Consider the following 19,919-nt stretch of genomic DNA (forward strand, 5'->3'; position numbering starts at 1 on the left):
GGACGTCTCACGTTAACCTAAACACATTTGCTTGGAAGCGAGTTCCATCACTGGGACGCAGGAAGCTGTTTTATACCGAATCAGTCCATTGACCCTCCTGGATTAGTATTGTCTACACGGGCTGGCAGTGGCTCTCCGGGGTTTCAGACAGGAGAAACTCCCAGTTCCGCCTGGGGAGGCCGGGGATTGAACCTGGGACGTTTTGCGCGCGTAGGCGGATGCTCTAGCACCGACCTTCCCGGTGGGTTTGAATGGAAATCAATTTCAAGTCATTGGCCCCGGTTTAGAGAAAGTTAATTACCCATAAGGTTCCAGTCCTGTGCACATTTGCAGTACTTGGAAATAAACCCTTTTGAATACAATACGGGGCTCAGGTGGATAGGATGGGTCAGTGCGTCTGGCTGTTTACCAGAAGGTTGGTGGTTGGAGCCCACCTCGGGACAGCTCCCGTGGGCACGGTTCTTGGATTGCAGGGGGTTGGACTAGATGACCCTCGGGACCCCTTCCAACTCTACAATTCTATGAATTCAGCAGTCATAACTTTCAGTGGGCCCAGCTCTCTCAGGGCTGGAGTTCAAGGACTCCAGGGTCTGAATCTGCAAGGGGACATGCAATGTTTGCATGCTTTATAACATGGCGAGGGTTACCGAAGCAATGGACGCGTTGCAGAAGCGACCCTGCAATGGGAAAGCAATAGACGGCGAGTCAGGTGAGTAGTAGAGAACATGCTGTGAGCGCCGGAGGCTCCCAGTCAGTGGCGTAGCGTGGGTTGTCAGCACCCGGGGCAAGGCAAGTAATTTGCGCCCCCTAACCCGTGGATTTTAGCAGGGGGCAGAGAGCTGCGAGTGCGAGCGCCCCCCCCCCATGTTGCGGCCGGTGCGGCCGCCCCCCCTGCACCCCCCACGCTACGCCACTGCTCCCAGTTCCACAGCTGGCACCTCCAGTTAAAAAGGATAACTGGGGAAAGACCCAGGCCGCTCCCGATATCCGCTGACAGTCAGAACAGAGACCCAAAACAGAGCAGAGATAGAGCTTTCGGTGTGAAGGGGCTTCATAAGTCAAGAGGCCCCATGAGAACATGCTTCGAGGACCACACAGAGATGAAACATGTGCGCGCCTCAATTCATGACAGCTCCCGCAGAATGCATTTGAGTCCCGTCCTCGTAGTACACTAACCCTTCTTTCCCAGGAGTAATTCTATCGTATAGAGAGATATTTGTCCTAGCTCAGCTGTGTGGGTGATGATAGCAGATAGTATAAACTCTCTGTGTGTGATTCAAACAGAATATATTTGCTCGTGTTAAACAGCATTGCTTTCTATATTTTCTCAGTTAATGCAAATCAAGAGCAAAGCCTCTGCTCCTCGCTTCGCTTCCCTCTCCCTTGGAAATCGCAATAACGCTGCGATCCCGTAAGTTCGAGGGTGAGCCGCCTCCTCGAACTTACTTCGGAGCAAGAGGATTTGAGAATGAGGCTGTGCAGCGCGAAAGGCAAATTCCACCGAGAAAGTCTCCTGCGCAAATGTTTACAGGGAGTTTTAAGAGAGAAGGGCATTAAAAAATCAAAAGAATTTTCACTGAACGCCTATGGAGAAATGAATGGTTGCAATAGGCCATTTCTACCAGGAAGGAGTCCTCAGGGAAGTCCACAGAATGAATCCGGAGTTTCCCAAGAGCAGGGCAGGGCAGAGCTCTTGGGTGACTCCTATTCATTTACATGGAAGGGATCCCGGCCAAAGTCAGCCCCTCTTAGATCCCCTCATTCCAACCGAGCGGTTTACGCACCTCCCGTGACCTCTTTCATTTCTCTCCCATTGTCCTCAATGGGGTTCCTCTTTGCCTGGGATCGCGCCCTCTCCCCACTCCTTTTCCTTTAGCGCGCTTATTTTTACGCACACCCTACAAGCAGGGCTCCGGAGGACCAAGAGCTTTTGAGGTGTGGGGCTCTGAGCGAAGGAGCCAAAGCGCGGAGGCGAGCGGAGGGCGAGGGCTGAAGAGAGAGGGGGAAGACCTCTCCAAAATGTGCTCGGAGTGAGTAAGCGGGTGGGGGGGGGGGGGAGAGAGAGAAGAAAGCAGGCGAGGCTGGCGGCGAGAGGAGCAGCCGCTGGCGGAGCCCAGGAAAGAGTTAAAAGGGAAGGGAGGTGGGGCTGTCACGCGTCATTGGGCAGATTATGTGCAGCAAACAAAAACGGTGTGTCTGGGTGCCAGTCAGTCACTGCATCGGGTCCATCTGCACAAGTCTCTCTGCCTGCCTCCCTCTCCCTTCCTCCTCCTCCTCCTCCTCCGAGCTCCTTTTTTTTTTTTTTGCACCAAGCCCACCAGAGACACGGAGCGCTCCCAGCATCTTCTTCCCCACTGCCATGGAAAATATACACTAATACAATAGATCTGGGCGCTTCTCCCTTCTCCCCCCCCCTTCACCCCACTTCTCCAAAAAAAAAAAAAAAAAGAACAAGAGGATCTCTCAACTCGTAATTTTTTTTCCTCTTTTTTTGCCACTTTCTGCTGGGGATTATCAATTTTTGGTTTTGTTTTTTCGCTTTTGCTTTTCAATCCCCTTCCCCCTTCTGTCTTTAGGATTATAATCCTGACCTTATTCCTGGTAAGTAAAGATGCATGCGTCCTATTACAGCGTGGAGGGGGGGGGGGAATTGTTTTGGGGTTATTTCTTCCTTCTCTTTCCCGATCGACCGTCCCCCCACAAAAAAAACCCACCGCTTCTCTCTCTTCTGCTTCCTCCTTTCGGTTTTATTTCATGGCACCAAAAGCGGGGGAAAGGTAGTGGATGAAAGGAAAATGCCACGCCAGGCGGATCAATACAAAGGGTAGAGTTATAGGATGTGTTTGGATTATTATTTTGGTGGACAAGGCTGGCGGGCAATGACTAGAAGTCGCGGTTGCGTGTGTCTTTTTTTGTTTTGTTTTGTTTTAGCAAGCATCCCTTCCTTTCCCACCCACCCAAAAAAGAAAGAAAGATCGGAGCGCAGAGAGAGGCAGAAACAGAGGGATGAATTTGGTGTCTGCAGATACGGTCCTTTTTGAGGATGTGAGTTCGTAGATTTCAGAGAGACAGAATGGGTTGATTCCAGTTTCGTTTCTTTTCTTTCTTTCTTTCTTTCTTTCTTTCTTTCTTTCTTTCCTTGAGTTGCGTCCACCGGCTTCTTTTCCCCAGGATGGCTCTCCCGTATTGTTAGACCGAATTGCATTTTAATGACCGTGTCCCCGCTGCTGCGCCTTGTAACGCGACGACCTCCAGCACAATTATTTAAAAAGGGATCCTGTAGAAAAGAGGGAAGTGTGTGTGTGTGTGTGTGTGTGCAGGATACATATAATTATTCACACACACACATACTAGCGTGAAGGGGTGCAGATTATCTCAGCTAAATGAAAAGCAGGCGAAAATAAATACACAAGTCTATTCCGCAGATGGATTTGTTTCTTTTTTTCTCTCAGTGCTTGATTTTTGTTTTTAAACTGGGGCGGGGTGGGGGGGACTCCACCCAGAAACTATGACCTTTCAGCCGGGTAATTAATAGATGAACTTGGCACCAGCCGAGAGAAACTTCCCCCCACACCCCCATCGCCTTCGGAAGACTGTAAATGTGGGGTGGAGGAGCGGGGAGTAACTATTGCATTGGAGCCCAGTAAGGATGGAGTATTTTTTATTATTATTATTATTATTATTATTATTATTATTAATTAAAAATCCATTTGATTTGCCTGTTTGATCACAAATAACGAGAGGGCAACAAGCAAGCCACCATAATGATATTGTTATGCAATCACCCATTTTCGGTAAATTATAGGGAACCTGCTGTTTCCTGCTTCCTCCGCCACATCCGAGCCAGTTTGCAAAGCAGTCGGGAGAACAGTGCCTTGTTACGCTGGTCACGAAGGGAAGAATCAAAGACTTGATCCCTGTAAAATAAAAAAAGTAAATTAAAGGTTTCGCGTGCAGTCCGAGTTGTGGAGGGGAGGTGGAGGGGAGTTTTCTTTTAAGCACACGGCCATCCCCGCTCGCCTTCCTAATAATGCACATAGGCCCCCTGTGAATGGGGCGACCCCATTCTCCGCCTGGTGGCCACGATCCGGGGGAGGGGGGTAGTCTCCTGCGCACGCCCCGCCGAAGTGAACGCCACCTCTCAGTCCTTGCCACTGCGGGCCTCGCGCAGGAGACCTTTCCAGTGTAGCGCTCCCTGGAAGGGCTTCTTTAAAACGGATCTATTTCCTACTATCCAAGTTTCCTTTTAACCCCGGGCAGATTTGGTGACAGCCCTACATTATTCATTTTCTATCCAATATCTTAAAAAAAAAAAAGACAAGAAACTTATTTTATTTTTAAGGTTAAATTGGAAGCGGTTGTCGTTGCTATTCGCATTGGCCACAAATGCGTCCCCGCTTACCAGTTCCCAAGCCCGGCTGGCGTCGGGCTTGGACGCGTCCCCGTGTACGACAAGGGAGCTGGGATTCGCCCGCCTCCCATAAATAAGCGTGCCGAGGTAAGAAATAATTACCTCTGCTCGCTGCTTTTAATTAAAGTCTCAGAGGGAAAGTGCGGGATTATGGTAATGAGCAGACATACGTTCCCTCTTGTAGACTCCGGCGAAAGGTTAGCTGACATCAAATCAGCGACACTGACAAGCCACTCCAAATCCATTTGCCACGCCGGCCCGTCACCAGCCTCGCGCGGGGCGGGGAAAGGGAGCCCGGACCTTCCCAGGGGCTGCCAAGGCGAAGGAGGCCCAAACGGACCTCCACACTATTCTGGGACGGGAGCTTTCGAGGCGGGCGGAGGGGGGACGCGGGGACGAGGCCCTCCTGCTGCGAAGTTCCAAGAAATGCGTGCTGAATCAAAAGGAAGGCAGCTGAGGTGCGCTGGGGGAGTTTTGCCGCTGACTTTCCGTGGCAAAAGGCCGGGTGTGGATTTTATCCACATAAACACAGGGCTGAAAGAGCTGCGTTAGATAGCGAGCCTGCGCTTCTGTCTGTCTGTCTTTGCCTGTGCTTCATTCTGTCTCGATAAGACATCTCCATTCAGTCGCTAAGATCCCTCGCGTTTTGGTTTCCCCCTTTCCTTCTTTACTTTTCAAGAGGCATTGCATCACCTAGCCGTTTCCTTCGCGCAAAATGATACACCCGACCCCGTTTTGCTTCACCTTTCAGCCGACGCTTCTTTTGAATGACGGGAACGTTACTTTCAAGTGACAGAGTTTAGAATGGGGCTTCAAATAAGTTATCTTTGGGATTATTGTTATTAATGCTGCTGCTTTGACATTGTTTATCCGGTCAAAGTTATGCGCTTTTAAGTCCTGTTGATTTGAGGGAGAGGAGCCCAGTTGCATCACCCATTACTCGGAAAAAAGTAAATCTTACTCTGTCCAGCGAGGCTTCCTTCCGAGTAAGCTTCCACAGGATCGCAGGCTTAAGCATACGATTAAATGAAATACGTGGGACTTCAGAGGACATATCTGGGTGAATTACGTGTTGTTGTTGCTGTTGTTCGTACGAAGCAATTCAATATGAAGTTCCTAATTGCGCCTTCCTTCCAAACGAGAGTGTTATTATGTATGCGCGTCTAGATCTTTTGTCTCTTGGACATATTGGCTTAGGACAGACTTCCTTCCAGATAGTACCATCCTTCGGGAATGTCCCTCGGAGCCACCGAGGGCGCCCCTACCAGTTGACTGAGCTCTTTATCCTTCCTTCTTTCCTCCCTTCCTTCCTATCCCCCCGTTTCCAGTGATGGAGGACACCGGGATGCACAGAGGGATATGGGATGGAGACGCCAAAGCGGTCCAGCAGTGTCTGACGGACATTTTCACCAGCGTCTACACCACTTGTGACATCCCGGAAAACGCCATCTTCGGCCCTTGCGTCCTCAGCCATACCTCGCTCTACGACAGCATCGCTTTCGTCGCGCTCAAGTCCACCGACAAGAGGACCGTGCCCTATATATTCAGGGTAAGGGGGTGGTGAGGGGAGGATTGCGCTCTTGGCGAGGCGAAAAGCACCGAGATCCACCAGCCCGCTAACCTTGGCTTTAAGGCAGCAGCTAGTCCTCCGGTCCTGAACATTATCTCCAAGTCAGGGGAATTAATAGGATCGCGAATCAGCATCCTTTTATAACCCTAATGCACATTAATTCGGAAGTAAATCAAATTGCATCTGAGGGAGGTGGGGTTTATTCTTAACATTCCAATCCTACATTTCTTATGTGGAAGTTTAATTGAAACGAACGGGTTACTTCTGAGCTACTGTGCTTAAGGACACCGGGGTCAAGGTGGCTTAAAACCGATGCGAAGCCAAACCGATAGGCTTTGCTTCGAATAAAATCTTTAGGACCCAGGCTGCCAATCAACTTAATCCAAGGATTGTGTCTTCATTGGGCTGCGGATCGAGAACTGTATGCTTCCCCCCCCGCTTAGGGACACAGAAGCGATTTTTTTTTTTTAAATCATTTTAGCAAATGCCCTGGTGTGAATTTGAAATATTGTAGGGAATGGAGGATTCGGAATGAACATTTCACCTGTTTAAACAGGACGTTTCCTTCCATCCCAAAACACCTTTCAGCTCTTGCGAGGGGGGTGGGGTGGGGAGACTAAGGGAGAGAAAAGAGGGGGAAAGACAGGGTCGAATCCTGCTGGCGTTTGCTCCGTGCGCCACCTGCCATGGAATAGTTCAAAGGAAAGGATCCGTAGGATTATTAAATCCCGGGGGACTTTGGTCTCCCTGTCAGCTGCTCCTTCATGCGCGCACACAATTCATCGGGAAAATTAGGTGAAGACCAGTCGCATCCAGCCTCTAAATTAATCCAAAGTGCCTGGATTTCATTCAAGCCTATTTTAGGCCGCGACCTTAGGCGGGGGGGTTCCTTCTTAGTGCGCTTCATGCAGAAATAAATGGGGACCAGAAGTGCAAATGGTATTGACTTCGTGATTATAGAGAGTTCCCATTCATTTCAGTGACGATTTCGGAGTGATCTGTTTAGGGTGTGCGTATGCGTGTAAACTGGACAAATGTCCGAGCTGTGCTTGGTAATTGGGCTGAATACAGTGCGCATTTCTCCTCATAATCGCTTTACCCTTAATGCCCAGACTCTTAAGCTCATCCAACAACTTTTGGTTTTTTTAAAAGAGTCTAGACTAGGAGGAACTGATTCGCATCCGCATCTGCACTGCTATGCCAATGATGATTTAGCAGGCGTTGAGGGGAGCCGCCCCGTTTTAAATCAATATACTTGTTAATGAGTCGAGATGGTTGAAAGCGATCCTTTTGAATACCTGTCTTTCAGGCTGCTTCACCGCAGCGCGTTTATGAGCGCAGAGAGGAATCATCAGGGCTTTGCTTTCGCCTGCGAAATGCAGTTAAATGCAGTATCATTTTCATCTTATTAGCTCGATTTATTCACCACCACCCCACCTCACCCGATCTCAGGGCACATCCGCCTCCAGAGCTCACGAAATAGGTCTAATAATGAACCAAAGTTCTCAAATTACTTTTTTTCCCCTGCCTAGACGTCACGTAGTTTACCTGAGTTTTTTATGTATAGGGACGTCGCCAGTGTGCTCAGGATTGCAGCCTAAGACTTAAACTCAGAGGGTCGTGCGCAGGTTTGGGCCGAAGCAGAACTCCCATTCCTTGAAAGGCGGCAGGATTGGACCTTTTGGTTTTTAAGTTCGCCACTCTGGAAGAGCTGGGGCGCTGTGTCCCGCTGATCCTAGCGCTTTCTTCATGGGGGGAGGGACACCTCCGGGTCTGGATTTGAGGAGGCTGGTGGGCGGAGAATGTCCTGTTTTTAATCGCGTCGCCGTTCCTCCCTTCCAGGTAGACACCTCGGCAGCCAACGGCTCCTCGGAAGGCTTAATGTGGCTGCGGCTGGTCCAGTCTGCCAGAGACAAAGAGGAGCAAAACCTCGAAGCCTACATAAAAAATGGACAATTGTTTTACCGCTCCCTCCGACGGATTGCCAAAGACGAGGAATTATTGGTTTGGTACGGGAAGGAGCTGACTGAGCTACTGCTGCTGAGCACCGCCAGGACGCACAGCAAAATGAATGGTAGGTCAAGGCTTGTTCCTGTGGGGTCTGTCGGGGGACGAGGGACGGGGGTTAATGGTTCTAGGTTTGCCTAGGACAGGGAGAAACCCTAAAACCAGCCCCAAAATGGGGCCGAGCCAACTTAGCAGGGGCAAATAAAGGTTAGTTCCTTGCACTCTATCGCGTCCAACTTTACACCATTTGGAAACACTAGATTAGCTGGAAGACTGTTAATACCCTTAAATTCCCACAGCATTAAAAAGGATAAAGGGAACTGGGGAGGGGGAGTCGAGAACCCCCCCCCCCAAAGCTTCCCAAAACTTTGGGAAAGGTTTTAGCAATATTATCCACAACACTCTGAATAGAGAAAGGGAAACCTGATATTTCTTTCCCTTCTGCTGTTCATTATAGTTACACTGGCCTCTCCTTTCCTGTCTCCTTGGAAATGCAGTTTGTAAGCTCCTCGGGACAGGGCCTTCCTGTTGGTTGGACATTCCAAACACACTGTCTGAGAGGAAGTCCCATTTAGCACAGTGGAACTGAGTAGACAGTGGCTTCAATATTCTTTCATGTGCCACTGTGCCTTGATGCTGTTGGATTAACAACAGCCAGTTAGGGGAGAAAGTTGATCCTGGTGAAGGACTAGCCCCCTGCTTGTTGCTGGAAATCTTGCAAGCCTTGATGTGTCCTGCAAGACAGTACATACCTCCTTCCCTAAGGAAGCCGACTCAGGATCCCTTAACACAGATGGGTTGTGTTGGAAGCCCTGTGGCTTGAAGTATTTGATTTTGAGCATGTCCTCTACAAAAACATCTGTAGACCTCAGAAATTCCTGCAAAAAATGTAGGTCAAAAGGATGAAGCCATCTCTCTATTAATTAATAGTAATAATAGTCCAGGTCTATTCCTGTTTGTTGGGTGGAACTAATGCCCCAAATAGGCATGCTCACCATCTCACGAACTCATTTCAATCTACATTCCTACTCAGATGGACACTTGTGTTGCTCAGCTGATCTCTTGATGGATTGAGATAAGTAATAAACCAGGCTGTTGGGGTTTGGGCACTGCAGAACTTAAAAGAGGTTCTATTAGTCAGCCAATGCTAGTCCTTGCAGTGTTCTTAAAAACGACTGGTTGGCCTCCTAAATTGCCTTAATTTAGCGTGAGGCAGCAATTGGCTTGGCAATAGAAAATAGTGTCCAGTCCCTGCAAGAGCAAGCCACAACCTTGCAGGGTGGGGTTTTGTGGGAGTAAAACAGGCTCTGAGCTGCTTGAAGTTCAAGGTAGCTTGCATTTTCACATATGGAAGTAGCTGTGTTATAGCCAATGATTATTATTTTTTAGTTGAACAATTGACCATGGGCATTTTGTAGACTTCAGGGTCTACAAAATCCTTCGCAAGAGATTATGGCAAATGTTGTAGAGTCTTAAAGATGACTCAGAAGACCCTCTGAGTCTGTTCCCACAGATGCTAGGTTTTCTGTGGATGCAAAAAGTTTCCTGCAAAGCACTGCTATCTCTGAGAGGGTACGATTCTAGGAGGATCCTAAAGGTGTGTGGATCCTAAACGGAGGTTTTAGATCAGTCGCTTGGTGGGGTCGCCCTTAGATGAAAGTGAGCGTTGCGCGCTATCTCCCTGCAAGGGACTATTTGGCGAGTGGACTTGCTGGAGCAGTTGACTAACGGACTCTTTTCCTGTACGTCTGTGTTGCTTCCTTCGTCGCTCCAGATTCGCCCCCTTATACTTGCATCGAGTGCAGCCAGCGCTTCCAATTCGAGTTCCCGTACGTGGCGCACCTGCGCTTCCGCTGCCCCAAGCGACTGCACGGCGCAGACAGCAGCCCGGCCGACGACTCCAGCACCAAGGACAGCAACACCAAGGAGCAGGATGGCGCCCTGGGGCCGGGAACCACCAAGTTCCACGGCAAGCCCACCGGGGGCGCCACGCCTCAGCACCCCCCGCCCCAGCACCATCGCCACCACTACCACGGTGCTCAGGACAGCAACGGCAACGCGGGCGTGACCAAGCCTTCCACGGACTTCCACAACTTGGCGCGCGAGCTGGAGAACTCGCGGCACAACAGCAGCTCCCCCAGCAGCCGGGAGCAGCTGGAGGGCAGCCCGGACGCCAGCCAGAGCCACGGCAGCAGAGCCAAGAGGAAATACCCGGCCGGGGAGCAGCTGGCGGAGGAGAGAGGAGCAGCGGCGGCAGCGGCTAGAGGGCGCTTGGAGAGGCCGGTGCCGTCTTCGCCCAAGGAGGAGCTCGTGTGCACCCCGCAGCAGCAATACCGGCCGGCGGGGAGCTATTTCGGCCTGGAGGAGAGCAGCCGTCTGTTCGGCCCGCCCAGCCCGGAGACTGGAGAAGCCAAGCGGAGCGCCTTCGTGGAAGTGAAGAAGGCCTCCCGAGGGCTGGAAGCAGGCGACGAGGAGAAAGAGCGAGGCTCCCCGGGCAGCGCGCAAGCGGGCGGCGCGGTGGACAAGGCGCCCGGGCACCTGCTGGGCGCGCGCTCCGGAGGCAGCGCCTTCTCCACAGTGCCCTCCTCGCAGCCTTCCAGCGTGGGCAGCCCAGAGGAGAGGAAGAGCGCGTTCTCGCAGCCCGCGAGATCCACTTTCTCCACTTCGTCGGCCTCTTCGTCGGCCCACGTTACGCAGCTGGTGCTGGGCCAGAAGCTGAGCGCGCTGGTGGAAGCCGGCTGTCACGCGGGCGCGGAAGGAGGCGCGCGCCTTTACGCGCCGGACCCGCTGGCGGTCAAGCTGCAGGGCGCGCCCGGGGAACTGAACGGCGGAGGCGGAGGAGCAGGAGGGGCAGCCGGGGCTGGAGGAGCAGGAGGAGTTGGGGGCACCGCGGGAGGGGGCGGGCTGCCCAAGCAAAGCCCCTTCCTCTACGCCACCACCTTTTGGCCCAAGAGCTCGGCGGCGGCCGTGGCGGCGGCAGCGGCAGCAGCGGGTCCCCTCCAGCTGCAGCTGCCCTCGGCCCTAACGCTGCTGCCGCCGTCCTTCACTTCGCTGTGCCTGCCGGCGCAGAACTGGTGCGCCAAGTGCAACGCCTCCTTCCGCATGACCTCCGACTTAGTTTACCACATGCGCTCCCACCACAAAAAGGAGTACGCGCTCGAGCCGCTGGTCAAGAGGCGGCGCGAGGAGAAGCTGAAGTGCCCCATATGCAACGAGTCCTTCCGGGAGCGCCACCACCTCTCCAGGCACATGACTTCGCACAACTGAGGCGGGCCTGGCTATGTGCGCCGAAACCCCAAGCGCAGCGCAACTTTCAGGGCCTCCTGCCCAACCCACTGCCACCCCTCTTCCTCCTCCTCCAAGGAATTCTGGGAATTATAGGTTCTGGGAAATCTCTCTCTCTCTGGTGGAGAATTTCCCGGCACCGGGACAAACGTTCAACTTCCCAGAATTCTTTTGGGTATGCTGTGAAGGCGAAACCGGTCTCAAGCTGGTCTGCATTTGTGGTGTCCAGGTTTCCAAAGAGAGGGGGAGAGCAATACGGCATATCCATGTGCACACACACCTATAGGCCTGCATCCCTGGGGTGAGAGACACACTCACGGGCACTTGAAATGCAAAGTAGCATCGCAGCATCAGCAGGGAGAGGAGCAGGGTGATGGAGGCTACGGATCAGGCATCCCAGAATAGTTCTGGATAGCCTCCTTGATTCCCACCAGAGCTTCACCGGAAGGCTTTAAAAGGCCCTTAAAATGGAAGTAACTGCAGAGTCTTTGATTTTTACATGATACCTCCAGAATATTCCACAAAGCAATTCATTCTGGCATAGCTTCATCAACTTCTGATGAATTAACTTTCACAACTTGCCTAGCCCTACGTCATGCCACTTTTTCTGATTTATTTGTTTTTGGGAGCAGTCACAAGATTTCAGATATTATTGTCATCATCATTACTGCTACTACTATTGCTGTTTTGAGTGACTGGGTTGTAACCAGAGGCAATAAACCATTTTCACTGGAATAGCTTTGACTCCAAGTTAAGCTGTTGTGGGATGGGTCTTAAGCATGCCAGAGCCCTAAAATAATCTAATTAATTTTGGAATGAGACCTTCAAACCTAGGGGGACTTAGGACTACATGTGTGCAATCCTATGGAAGTCCCACTGAACTCTGGGAGCCCTTCTTAAACATGCATAGGATGTGACTGTAAAGTAGAATGGTTTTAGAGCAGGGACGGAACACCTTGGGCCTGTGGCCTGAATGCAGCCCCCTAGGCCTCTCTCTGGCCCTCAGGCCATGCAACCGAGGCCACACCCTTCTCTGCAAACCACACCCCTCACTTGCCCTGCTGTGAATGTTCCTTGAGAACTTTTGCCTGGCTGGGATATGCCATTGAATGGTGATGGTGCTTCTTGTCCACTTACATGGAGAGAGATGTGATGTAGCTTAGCATACAAAGGTGAGCTGCTGTATCTGTTGCTCTGCTCACTATTGCCTCTGGTCCCACACACTTTTGCCTCTCCCCACTCTGGCAATATGGCCTGCCAAAAGCTGGAAGCCTGCCATGCCAGGATGTGGCTTTAAGGAGGAAAAGGGTTTCCCAACCCTGAGTTGAGAGTGAGCCGTGTGGCTGCTGTGTTCTTTGAAGGCATTCTTAGATAAGAATGGGCAGCACCATGAGCATCTCAACCCTCTCTTGGAGCTGACGGAAATGGAGATGTAATGGAAGATGTAAGCCAAGCTGGATGGAACGTGGGTGGCACTGTGGTCTAAACCACAGAGCCTAGGGCTTGCCGATCAGAAGGTTGGCAGTTCGAATCCCCGCAACTGGGTGAGCTCCCGTTGCTTGGTCCCTGCTCCTGCCAACCTAGCAGTTTGAAAGCACATCAAAGTGCAAGTAGATAAATAGGTACCACTCCAGCAGGAAGGTAAACAGCGTTTCCGTGCGCTGCTCTGGTTTGCCAGAAGTGGCTTTGTCATGCTGGCCACATGACCCGGAAGCTGTACGCCAGCTCCCTTGGCCAGTAAAGTGAGATGAGCACTGCCAGTCGTCCGGGACCGGACTTAATGGTCAGGGGTTCCTTTAAGCCAAACTGAGGCATGCATGGCACTTCCCCTTCTCCAGTACAAAACTGGGCATGAATTTTATCATCATATTGACTGGTGTTATGTGTGGTGAGTCCCAAATGTCTGCTTCTGTTCTGATAGGACTGAAGGTGAACAAAGTGCCAACTGGTGGTGCAAATAGATTAGGAGGGGTTGATGGAAACAATGGGATATTTCATAAATACAGGTAGAAACAAGAACAGATTGCAGACCCAGCCAAGAAAATCTGAAGCAATGTCACCTAAGAACCCTTCATTTATTTATCCTTTTTTAAAGGATATAATAGCTGCAGAACATTGGAAGTTTTTTTCCACTTCAAAAAGAAAGAGAGGGCACTCTTGCTAAATCTGAAATAAAATAAAATGGGGAGGAACAGGACGTTGGCTTGATCTCCTTGGAGGAAAGGCAGGATATAATAAATTAAATAAAAGCACTTTTTCATTAGTAATCCCATGGCCATTCCAACAGCTGGAGCATTGCACCACAGCAGCACCAGAAGCTGAACAGTCACAGCTGCTGCTTCTTTTGGCTTTTATTTTTTTTATTTTTTTGCCTCTTTCATGGTCTCTGCATTACTGCTATTTTATTGGAGTCCCTTGCAAATTTAAGCCTGAAATCTTGTGCATGCTTACTCACAAGAAAGTCCCATTGGGATGAACTGGGCTTGCCTCAGAGTACACACCTTGGTTTGCTCGTGCATTTAGGGTTATTATGGTCACTCTGACTCTGCATATCGAGAGCCTTTCTGCTTCTCTTGGGCACCGAGGCCAAACACAAATGAAGCAAAACACCCCAAATCACTGTTGAAAATCTTATGCCTGTGCATAATATGTTTACCTTGCATAATTTTTTTTATTAAAAAAATAAAAGGTGGTGGGTGGGTTTCTTTGTTTTTCCCCCTCCTTTTGTTTCAAATGCACGCATTTTCACTTTCCAAAAAAAGTAAATAACTTTTAATAGTACATTTTTAAAATGTCATATATTGCAACATATTGATGCATTTGTCATACGTTTCTACTTAAATTATTAAGCACTTATGGTTTAGCTGTAATAATAACTATATGTAAGGGTAAAAATTTTATTTTAGATATAAAGCAAAATTTAAAAAAAAAATACTGAAAGAGGATGCAAAGCTTTTCTTCTTTATTTGATGACAGTCTCTCTCTCTCTTTCTTTCTCTCTCCCTCTCTCTCTCTGCAAAAATAATAGTAATAAAATCCATACTTGAATTCGTTTTATGTTTCCAATGGGAAGAGTGCATGTTCCACATTAAAAAGATTATGGACTTTGATGCAGAATGTCATCAATTCTGTAAATACGGGATTTCCTTTTAATACAAAGTGTAATTTTGTGCCAGTGAAATGAAGTCTGAATAACTAGTTATGTGTTTCTTTTCTCTCCTTTTCTTGAACAACAACCACAACCAGAACAACAACATCAACAACAAAGATTTATTAAACTTTATAGTTTATCTGGGTATGTTGGATGCTTTGACAATAAATGACTTTATTTTCTTCAAAAGCATTTGGATGTGATGAAGGACTCTTTAAGAAAAGGTGGGGGGAGTGGGGAGGGTCGAATGCTAGAATTTCTTTGCAAAGCAGAGGTTGGGAAGAAATATAACTTCAAGTTCAGAATACCAAACAGTCAGGCAGTCGTGGAAATCGCGGTGTGGACTTTTTCTTTCTTTCCCAAATTTTTGAAGGAAATCTGATCTATAAAGTGGAAGGAGAAGCCCATTTCCGGGGTGTTGCGATGGGCGAGTCAGAGTTTGCAATATTTCTGCTTCCCTGCGGATTTCTCCTCCCCAAACATCAGCGTCCCAGCGGCAAACGCAAAGCGTAATCTTCGAAGCGACAAGCCACAGAACTGCTGCAGAGTATGGCATTTGATCACTTTAGCTTCTCATTTCTAGCTGATGCGCTTGGCACATCCTTGCACAAGCTATTGGCGACTGTACGCGCACTGGCTTCCAGGTCAGCATGCAAAGCCTAGGACGGCAATTCCGCACGGAAGGCAGATCCCATTCAACCCAATGGGACTTTTAAATAAGCACGCATAGGATCAGGCTGCGTTCCTAGGTGGTGGAAACACCTCCTGTTGATTAAAACCAGAAGCGGAACTAAGGTCCAAACCATGCGGTAGACAGGGAGGTCTGTGACTGGGTCTTCTCGGCTTTCTGCTGTTACTTTAACGCACCCACGATGGGACTTTTGCCTAGAGCTTTTAGATTGCCCTAGCTTGGCTCCTTGCTGCATACTAAGGTACTAGAGGTTAACAGCGCAATCCTAACTGTCTAGTATTGAATTCAATGGCGTTAGGAATCCTGAGACCTACTGAAGTCAGTGGGCATTTCATTGGGGATCACCTTGCGCGGCTGAAATCCTATGCATGCTTCCTTGAGAGTAACGGCTCCTGTAAGTGTCTACCCAGAAGTAAGCCCGACTGAGTTTAATGGAACTTGCTACTAGGTGCGTATATATGTCGGATTTCTCGCTGGGCACTGTAGGACCTTGAGTCTGATCCTATGTTAAGAAGTAAGCAGCTTATTCCTAGGAGAGACTGCATAAGGTTGCAGTCTTTCCAAGCCAGCTTGCATTTGGCTCTGGCTGCCGGAACCCATGGCTTCAGAGGGCTAGAGTGCTACAAACCAGCTAATTCTGGCATTTGGTTGGCAACCCGATCTAAAAATACATTATGTTTGGAATTAGTCCCGTTGGCTTCAAAGCAAGGTTGTATTTTGGGAGTTGAGAAATCTTTGTCACACGACCTTAACTAGGAAGCAATTGCCTCCGGTTGAAACCCTGTGGCACTTCGTCCAAGAAAGTAAGCTTAATAATTATAGCATTATTCTCATAGAATCATAGAATCATAGAATCATAGAGTTGGAAGAGACCACAAGGGTCATCGAGTCCAACCCCCTGCCAAGCAGGAAACACCATCAGAGCACTCCTGACATATGGTGGTCAAGCCTCTGCTTAAAGACCTCCAAAGAAGGAGACTCCACCACACTCCTTGGCAGCAAATTCCACTGTCGAACAGCTCTTACTGTCAGGAAGTTCTTCCTAATGTTTAGGTGGAATCTTCTTTCTTGTAGTTTGTATCCATTGCTCCGTGTCCGCTTCTCTGGAGCAGCAGAAAACAACCTTTCTCCCTCCTCTATGTGACATCCTTTTATATATTTGAACATGGCTATCATATCACCCCTTAACCTCCTCTTCTCCAGGCTAAACATGCCCAGCTCCCTTAGCCGATCCTCATAAGGCATTGTTTCCAGGCCTTTGACCATTTTGGTTGCCCTCCTCTGTACACGTTCTAGTTTGTCAGTGTCCTTCTTGAACTGTGGTGCCCAGAACTGGACACAGTACTCCAGGTGAGGTCTGACCAGAGCAGAATACAGTGGCACTATAACTTCCCTTGATCTAGATGCTATACTCCTATTGATGCAGCCCAGAATTGCATTGGCTTTTTTAGCTGCCGCGTCACACTGTTGGCTCATGTTAAGTTTGTGGTCAACCAAGACTCCTAGATCCTTTTCACATGTACTGCTCTCAAGCCAGGTGGCACCCATCTTGTATTTGTGCCTCTCATTTTTTTTGCCCAAGTGCAATACTTTACATTTCTCCCTGTTAAAATTCATCTTGTTTGTTTTGGCCCAGTTCTCTAATCTGTCAAGGTCGTTTTGAAGTGTGATCCTGTCTTCTGGGGTGTTAGCCACCCCTCCCAGTTTGGTGTCATCTGCAAATTTGATCAGGATGCCCTTGAGTCCATCATCCAAGTCGTTGATAAAGATGTTGAATAAGACCGGGCCCAAGACAGAACCCTGTGGCACCCCACTAGTCACTCTTCTCCAGGATGAAGAGGAACCATTGATGAGCACCCTTTGGGTCCGGTCAGTCAGCCAGTTACAATCCACTGAGTGGTAGCATAGTCAAGACCGCATTTTACCAGCTTCTTTACAAGAATATCATGGGGCACCTTGTCAAATGCCTTGCTGAAATCAAGGTAGACTACATCCACTGCGTTCCCTTCATCTACCAGGCTTGTAATTCTGTCAAAAAATTCTGTCAAAATTCTGCTATAAAGACCTACATGGAGGGATCCTATTAAATTCAGAAACATTTAACTAGTTGAAATTTAAATGTCACCGTATTGGAGCCTTTATCTGAAATAGCCGCAGTGAGGTTACCACATAGCTACGGAATATCACCTATTGTTGCTTGTGTTTTCAGACGTTGCCTTAAACACGTGTGCCCAAGCCATTTATCTCAGTCCTATGCGAAGTGTAAATGCTGTGAGGTGTAGCCTAGGCCTGTTTATTCGCAAGTAAGTCCACTCATTTGCACCAACAGCTGCAACCCTGTTTTTACTTACTGGGGAATAAACTCCATAGAACTCAATGGAACACTTCGCAGTAAACGCGCAAAGCATCAGACCGCGATTGCGAATCTAAGCACACTGACTTCGGAACAAGCCTCCATTCAGCTCCGAGAGACCTACTTCCCAGTAAACCCAATAAGCAGGAGGTTTATTATATATTTGTTTATTATATTTATTGTTTATATGTGTGTGCTTGGTGCAAAGAGACATTGTGAGTTCAGTCTTTGTGTCTACTGTATATGTGTAATCAACCGTCAAACTCCAAATCATATCTGTTTGTGTTGGGAATCAATACCGTCTTTCCAAAGCGGCACATACTAATCCCGATTCACAGGTCCAAGCGCTAGATTGTAGACCGGATTCGTTCTATTAAGCAAGGCAGGAAATGTCAAAACGCCACTCCACCCCCGGCACGCAATACGCTAGACTGCGCGCATTGATTCCATTTCATGAACGTCTAAATCTTATCTATATATATTTTAAAAGCAACCACAACGTATGCTTTTAAAATACACTAATTCTGAACATATCTAAGAGCAGGGCTTTGACTTTTGCCATCAATTCTTGACTGTCACTTCGACACCCCGGAATGAGCCACGGGTACTGCAATCTAGGGCGGGAAAAAAGAGGCGCAAAACCCGTATTTCCTTGGATCCCAGCGGGGCTGAGGGATGCGTAAATGGGCACTGCATCGCCACTTAGAGAAGTAATATGAAAGCAAAAGAAAAGGAAAAAAAAGAACTGGGGTGGGAGACCAAAGCAAACCTTACACCGAGTCACACCGTTGCTTCATCTAGCTCAGGGACTGAACCTCGTACCTTTGAGCTTCGTGCTTTCACCCACAGAATCCTGCACTGAATGCGGACCCTGGTGCAAAACTGCCGTGAAAAACATTAATCAGTCCAGTTAGCAATAGGAAACGGTAGGTTCCTTCTGGCGACGCTTTTAGGCTGCATACAAACTATATACATACCTTTAAAGCACAACTCGAAACAAACTCTTCCCCACCGAGAATCCTGGGCATTGTAATTTACCTCTCGCAGAGTTACATGACAACCCTTAGTAAATTACAGTAATTTCTGTAAGTTCTGAATTGGGTTGTAACTCTGCGGCTTGACAGTGCAATCCCAGAATCTCTACTTAGAAGCTAGTCTCCTTGAGTTCAATGGGACATGGTCCCCGGTAACTGGATCTAGGTTCGTACACCAATTTGGGAGCAAGGCTCGTTGAGTTCGGAGGGTTTCACCCATGGATATTTACTCAAGAGTAGGTGCGACGGGAGGCAACGAGACTTTCTTTCTAAGGGGATGTGCATTGGGTTGCAGTCAGGCGGTTCAATCCTACTCGTGTTTACTTGGAAGTAACTATCCCACGGCGTACAGTGCGGTTTAAAAGTAAGCGTGATTAAGACAGTCCTCGAAGAAACGTGCGCAATGAGGGTTTGCGTGACTTGCAGCTCCGTAGAAAGCTCAGAGTCCTAAGACTTTAAGTTCAAAGTCTTAGAAAGTGTTAATGGAAGGTTAAAATCCAAATGGCTACAGGGCTTGCGGCTTTATGCGTTGTGTGGATCGGACGCCTTCTCAGTAGGACAATGACTCCCTGGACGATTTTTAAAGTCCCAACTTATTTTTGCATGAATTGGAGTCATCTGATTTTCCAATTCCATTTATTGCATGTTATTTCCCCCCATGAAAACCGGAACAAGGTGGAGATGCGGGAAGAAGGCCCTCATCCATCTAGCATCAAAGAAAGTGTTATTTGGAGCTGGTGGGGGGAGGGAGAAGCACGTGCTCCAAAGAGGATTCCAGCGCCCAGGAACCTTCAGTTCGAAGGTTCCAATTGGAGTGTTCGCGACGTTCCATTCGGAACGTTGGCAGCAGGGTTCGAACGTCCCGCGTCTCCCTTTGCCCGCCCTCCCTCCCTTTTCGAATGAATGAGATGAATCGCAACAGTGCAAGACTGCGAGCCGGCGCTTGCAACCCCGCGGTGCCTTTCCAGGCAGGCAGCTGCGGGATTCCAGTTTACAACTCACCTCCGTTGAACCTTGTTAGTTTTGCCAACCCCGTTGAAGCTAATGAAAGAAGTTGCATTGATGGCGACTCCAGTTACCAGTCAATATAGTGGTACCTCGGGTTACATACGCTTCAGGTTACAGACTCCGCTAACCCAGAAATAGTACTTTGCAGAATAAGAACTTTGCTTCAGGTTGAGAACAGAAATTGTGCTCCGGGGGCGCGGCGGCGGCAGTTGGAGGCCCCATTAGCTAAAGTGGTGCTTCAGGTTAAGAACAGTTTCAGGTTAGGAACGGACCTCCGGAACGATTTAAGTACTTAACCCGAGGTACCACTGTACTCCATATAAGGAACAGGTGAGGGGGTATCTTCACAAAAACATTCCCAGCGTGCGCATACACTACACACACGAAAACAGGTCACGTTTAAAGTTCT

General features: G+C 48.9%; 1 protein-coding gene and 1 long non-coding RNA gene across 4 annotated transcripts in view; both read left to right on the forward strand.

The window, feature by feature from the left end:
• Positions 1 to 14,616, forward strand: part of LOC310657777 — a 254,852-nt gene extending 240,236 nt beyond the window's left edge. Inside the window, exon 2 of the long non-coding RNA XR_014501927.1 lies at positions 13,075 to 14,616. This is a non-coding gene — a long non-coding RNA (uncharacterized lncRNA). The remainder of the gene's footprint in view (positions 1 to 13,074) is intronic.
• PRDM8 (PR/SET domain 8) overlaps positions 2,443 to 19,919 on the forward strand; it is an 88,689-nt gene continuing 71,212 nt past the window's right edge. For 2 of the 3 annotated variants that reach the window (XR_014501824.1, XR_014501825.1), the window contains exons 1-4: positions 2,443 to 2,601; positions 5,740 to 5,960; positions 7,824 to 8,055; positions 9,763 to 12,790. Coding sequence is in view for 1 of the 3 variants with exons in the window: in XM_083398401.1 (XP_083254527.1) it covers positions 5,742 to 5,960; positions 7,824 to 8,055; positions 9,763 to 11,255 (1,944 nt within the window). In the remaining 2 variants the exon portion in view is untranslated. Of the gene's footprint in view, positions 2,602 to 5,739; positions 5,961 to 7,823; positions 8,056 to 9,762; positions 13,015 to 19,919 lie in introns of those variants that run through there. The other variant, XM_083398401.1, reaches the window with a different exon arrangement.

Source organism: Podarcis tiliguerta (assembly GCF_965153285.1).
Source record: "Podarcis tiliguerta genome assembly, chromosome: 9".
Lineage (NCBI taxonomy): Eukaryota > Metazoa > Chordata > Lepidosauria > Squamata > Lacertidae > Podarcis > Podarcis tiliguerta.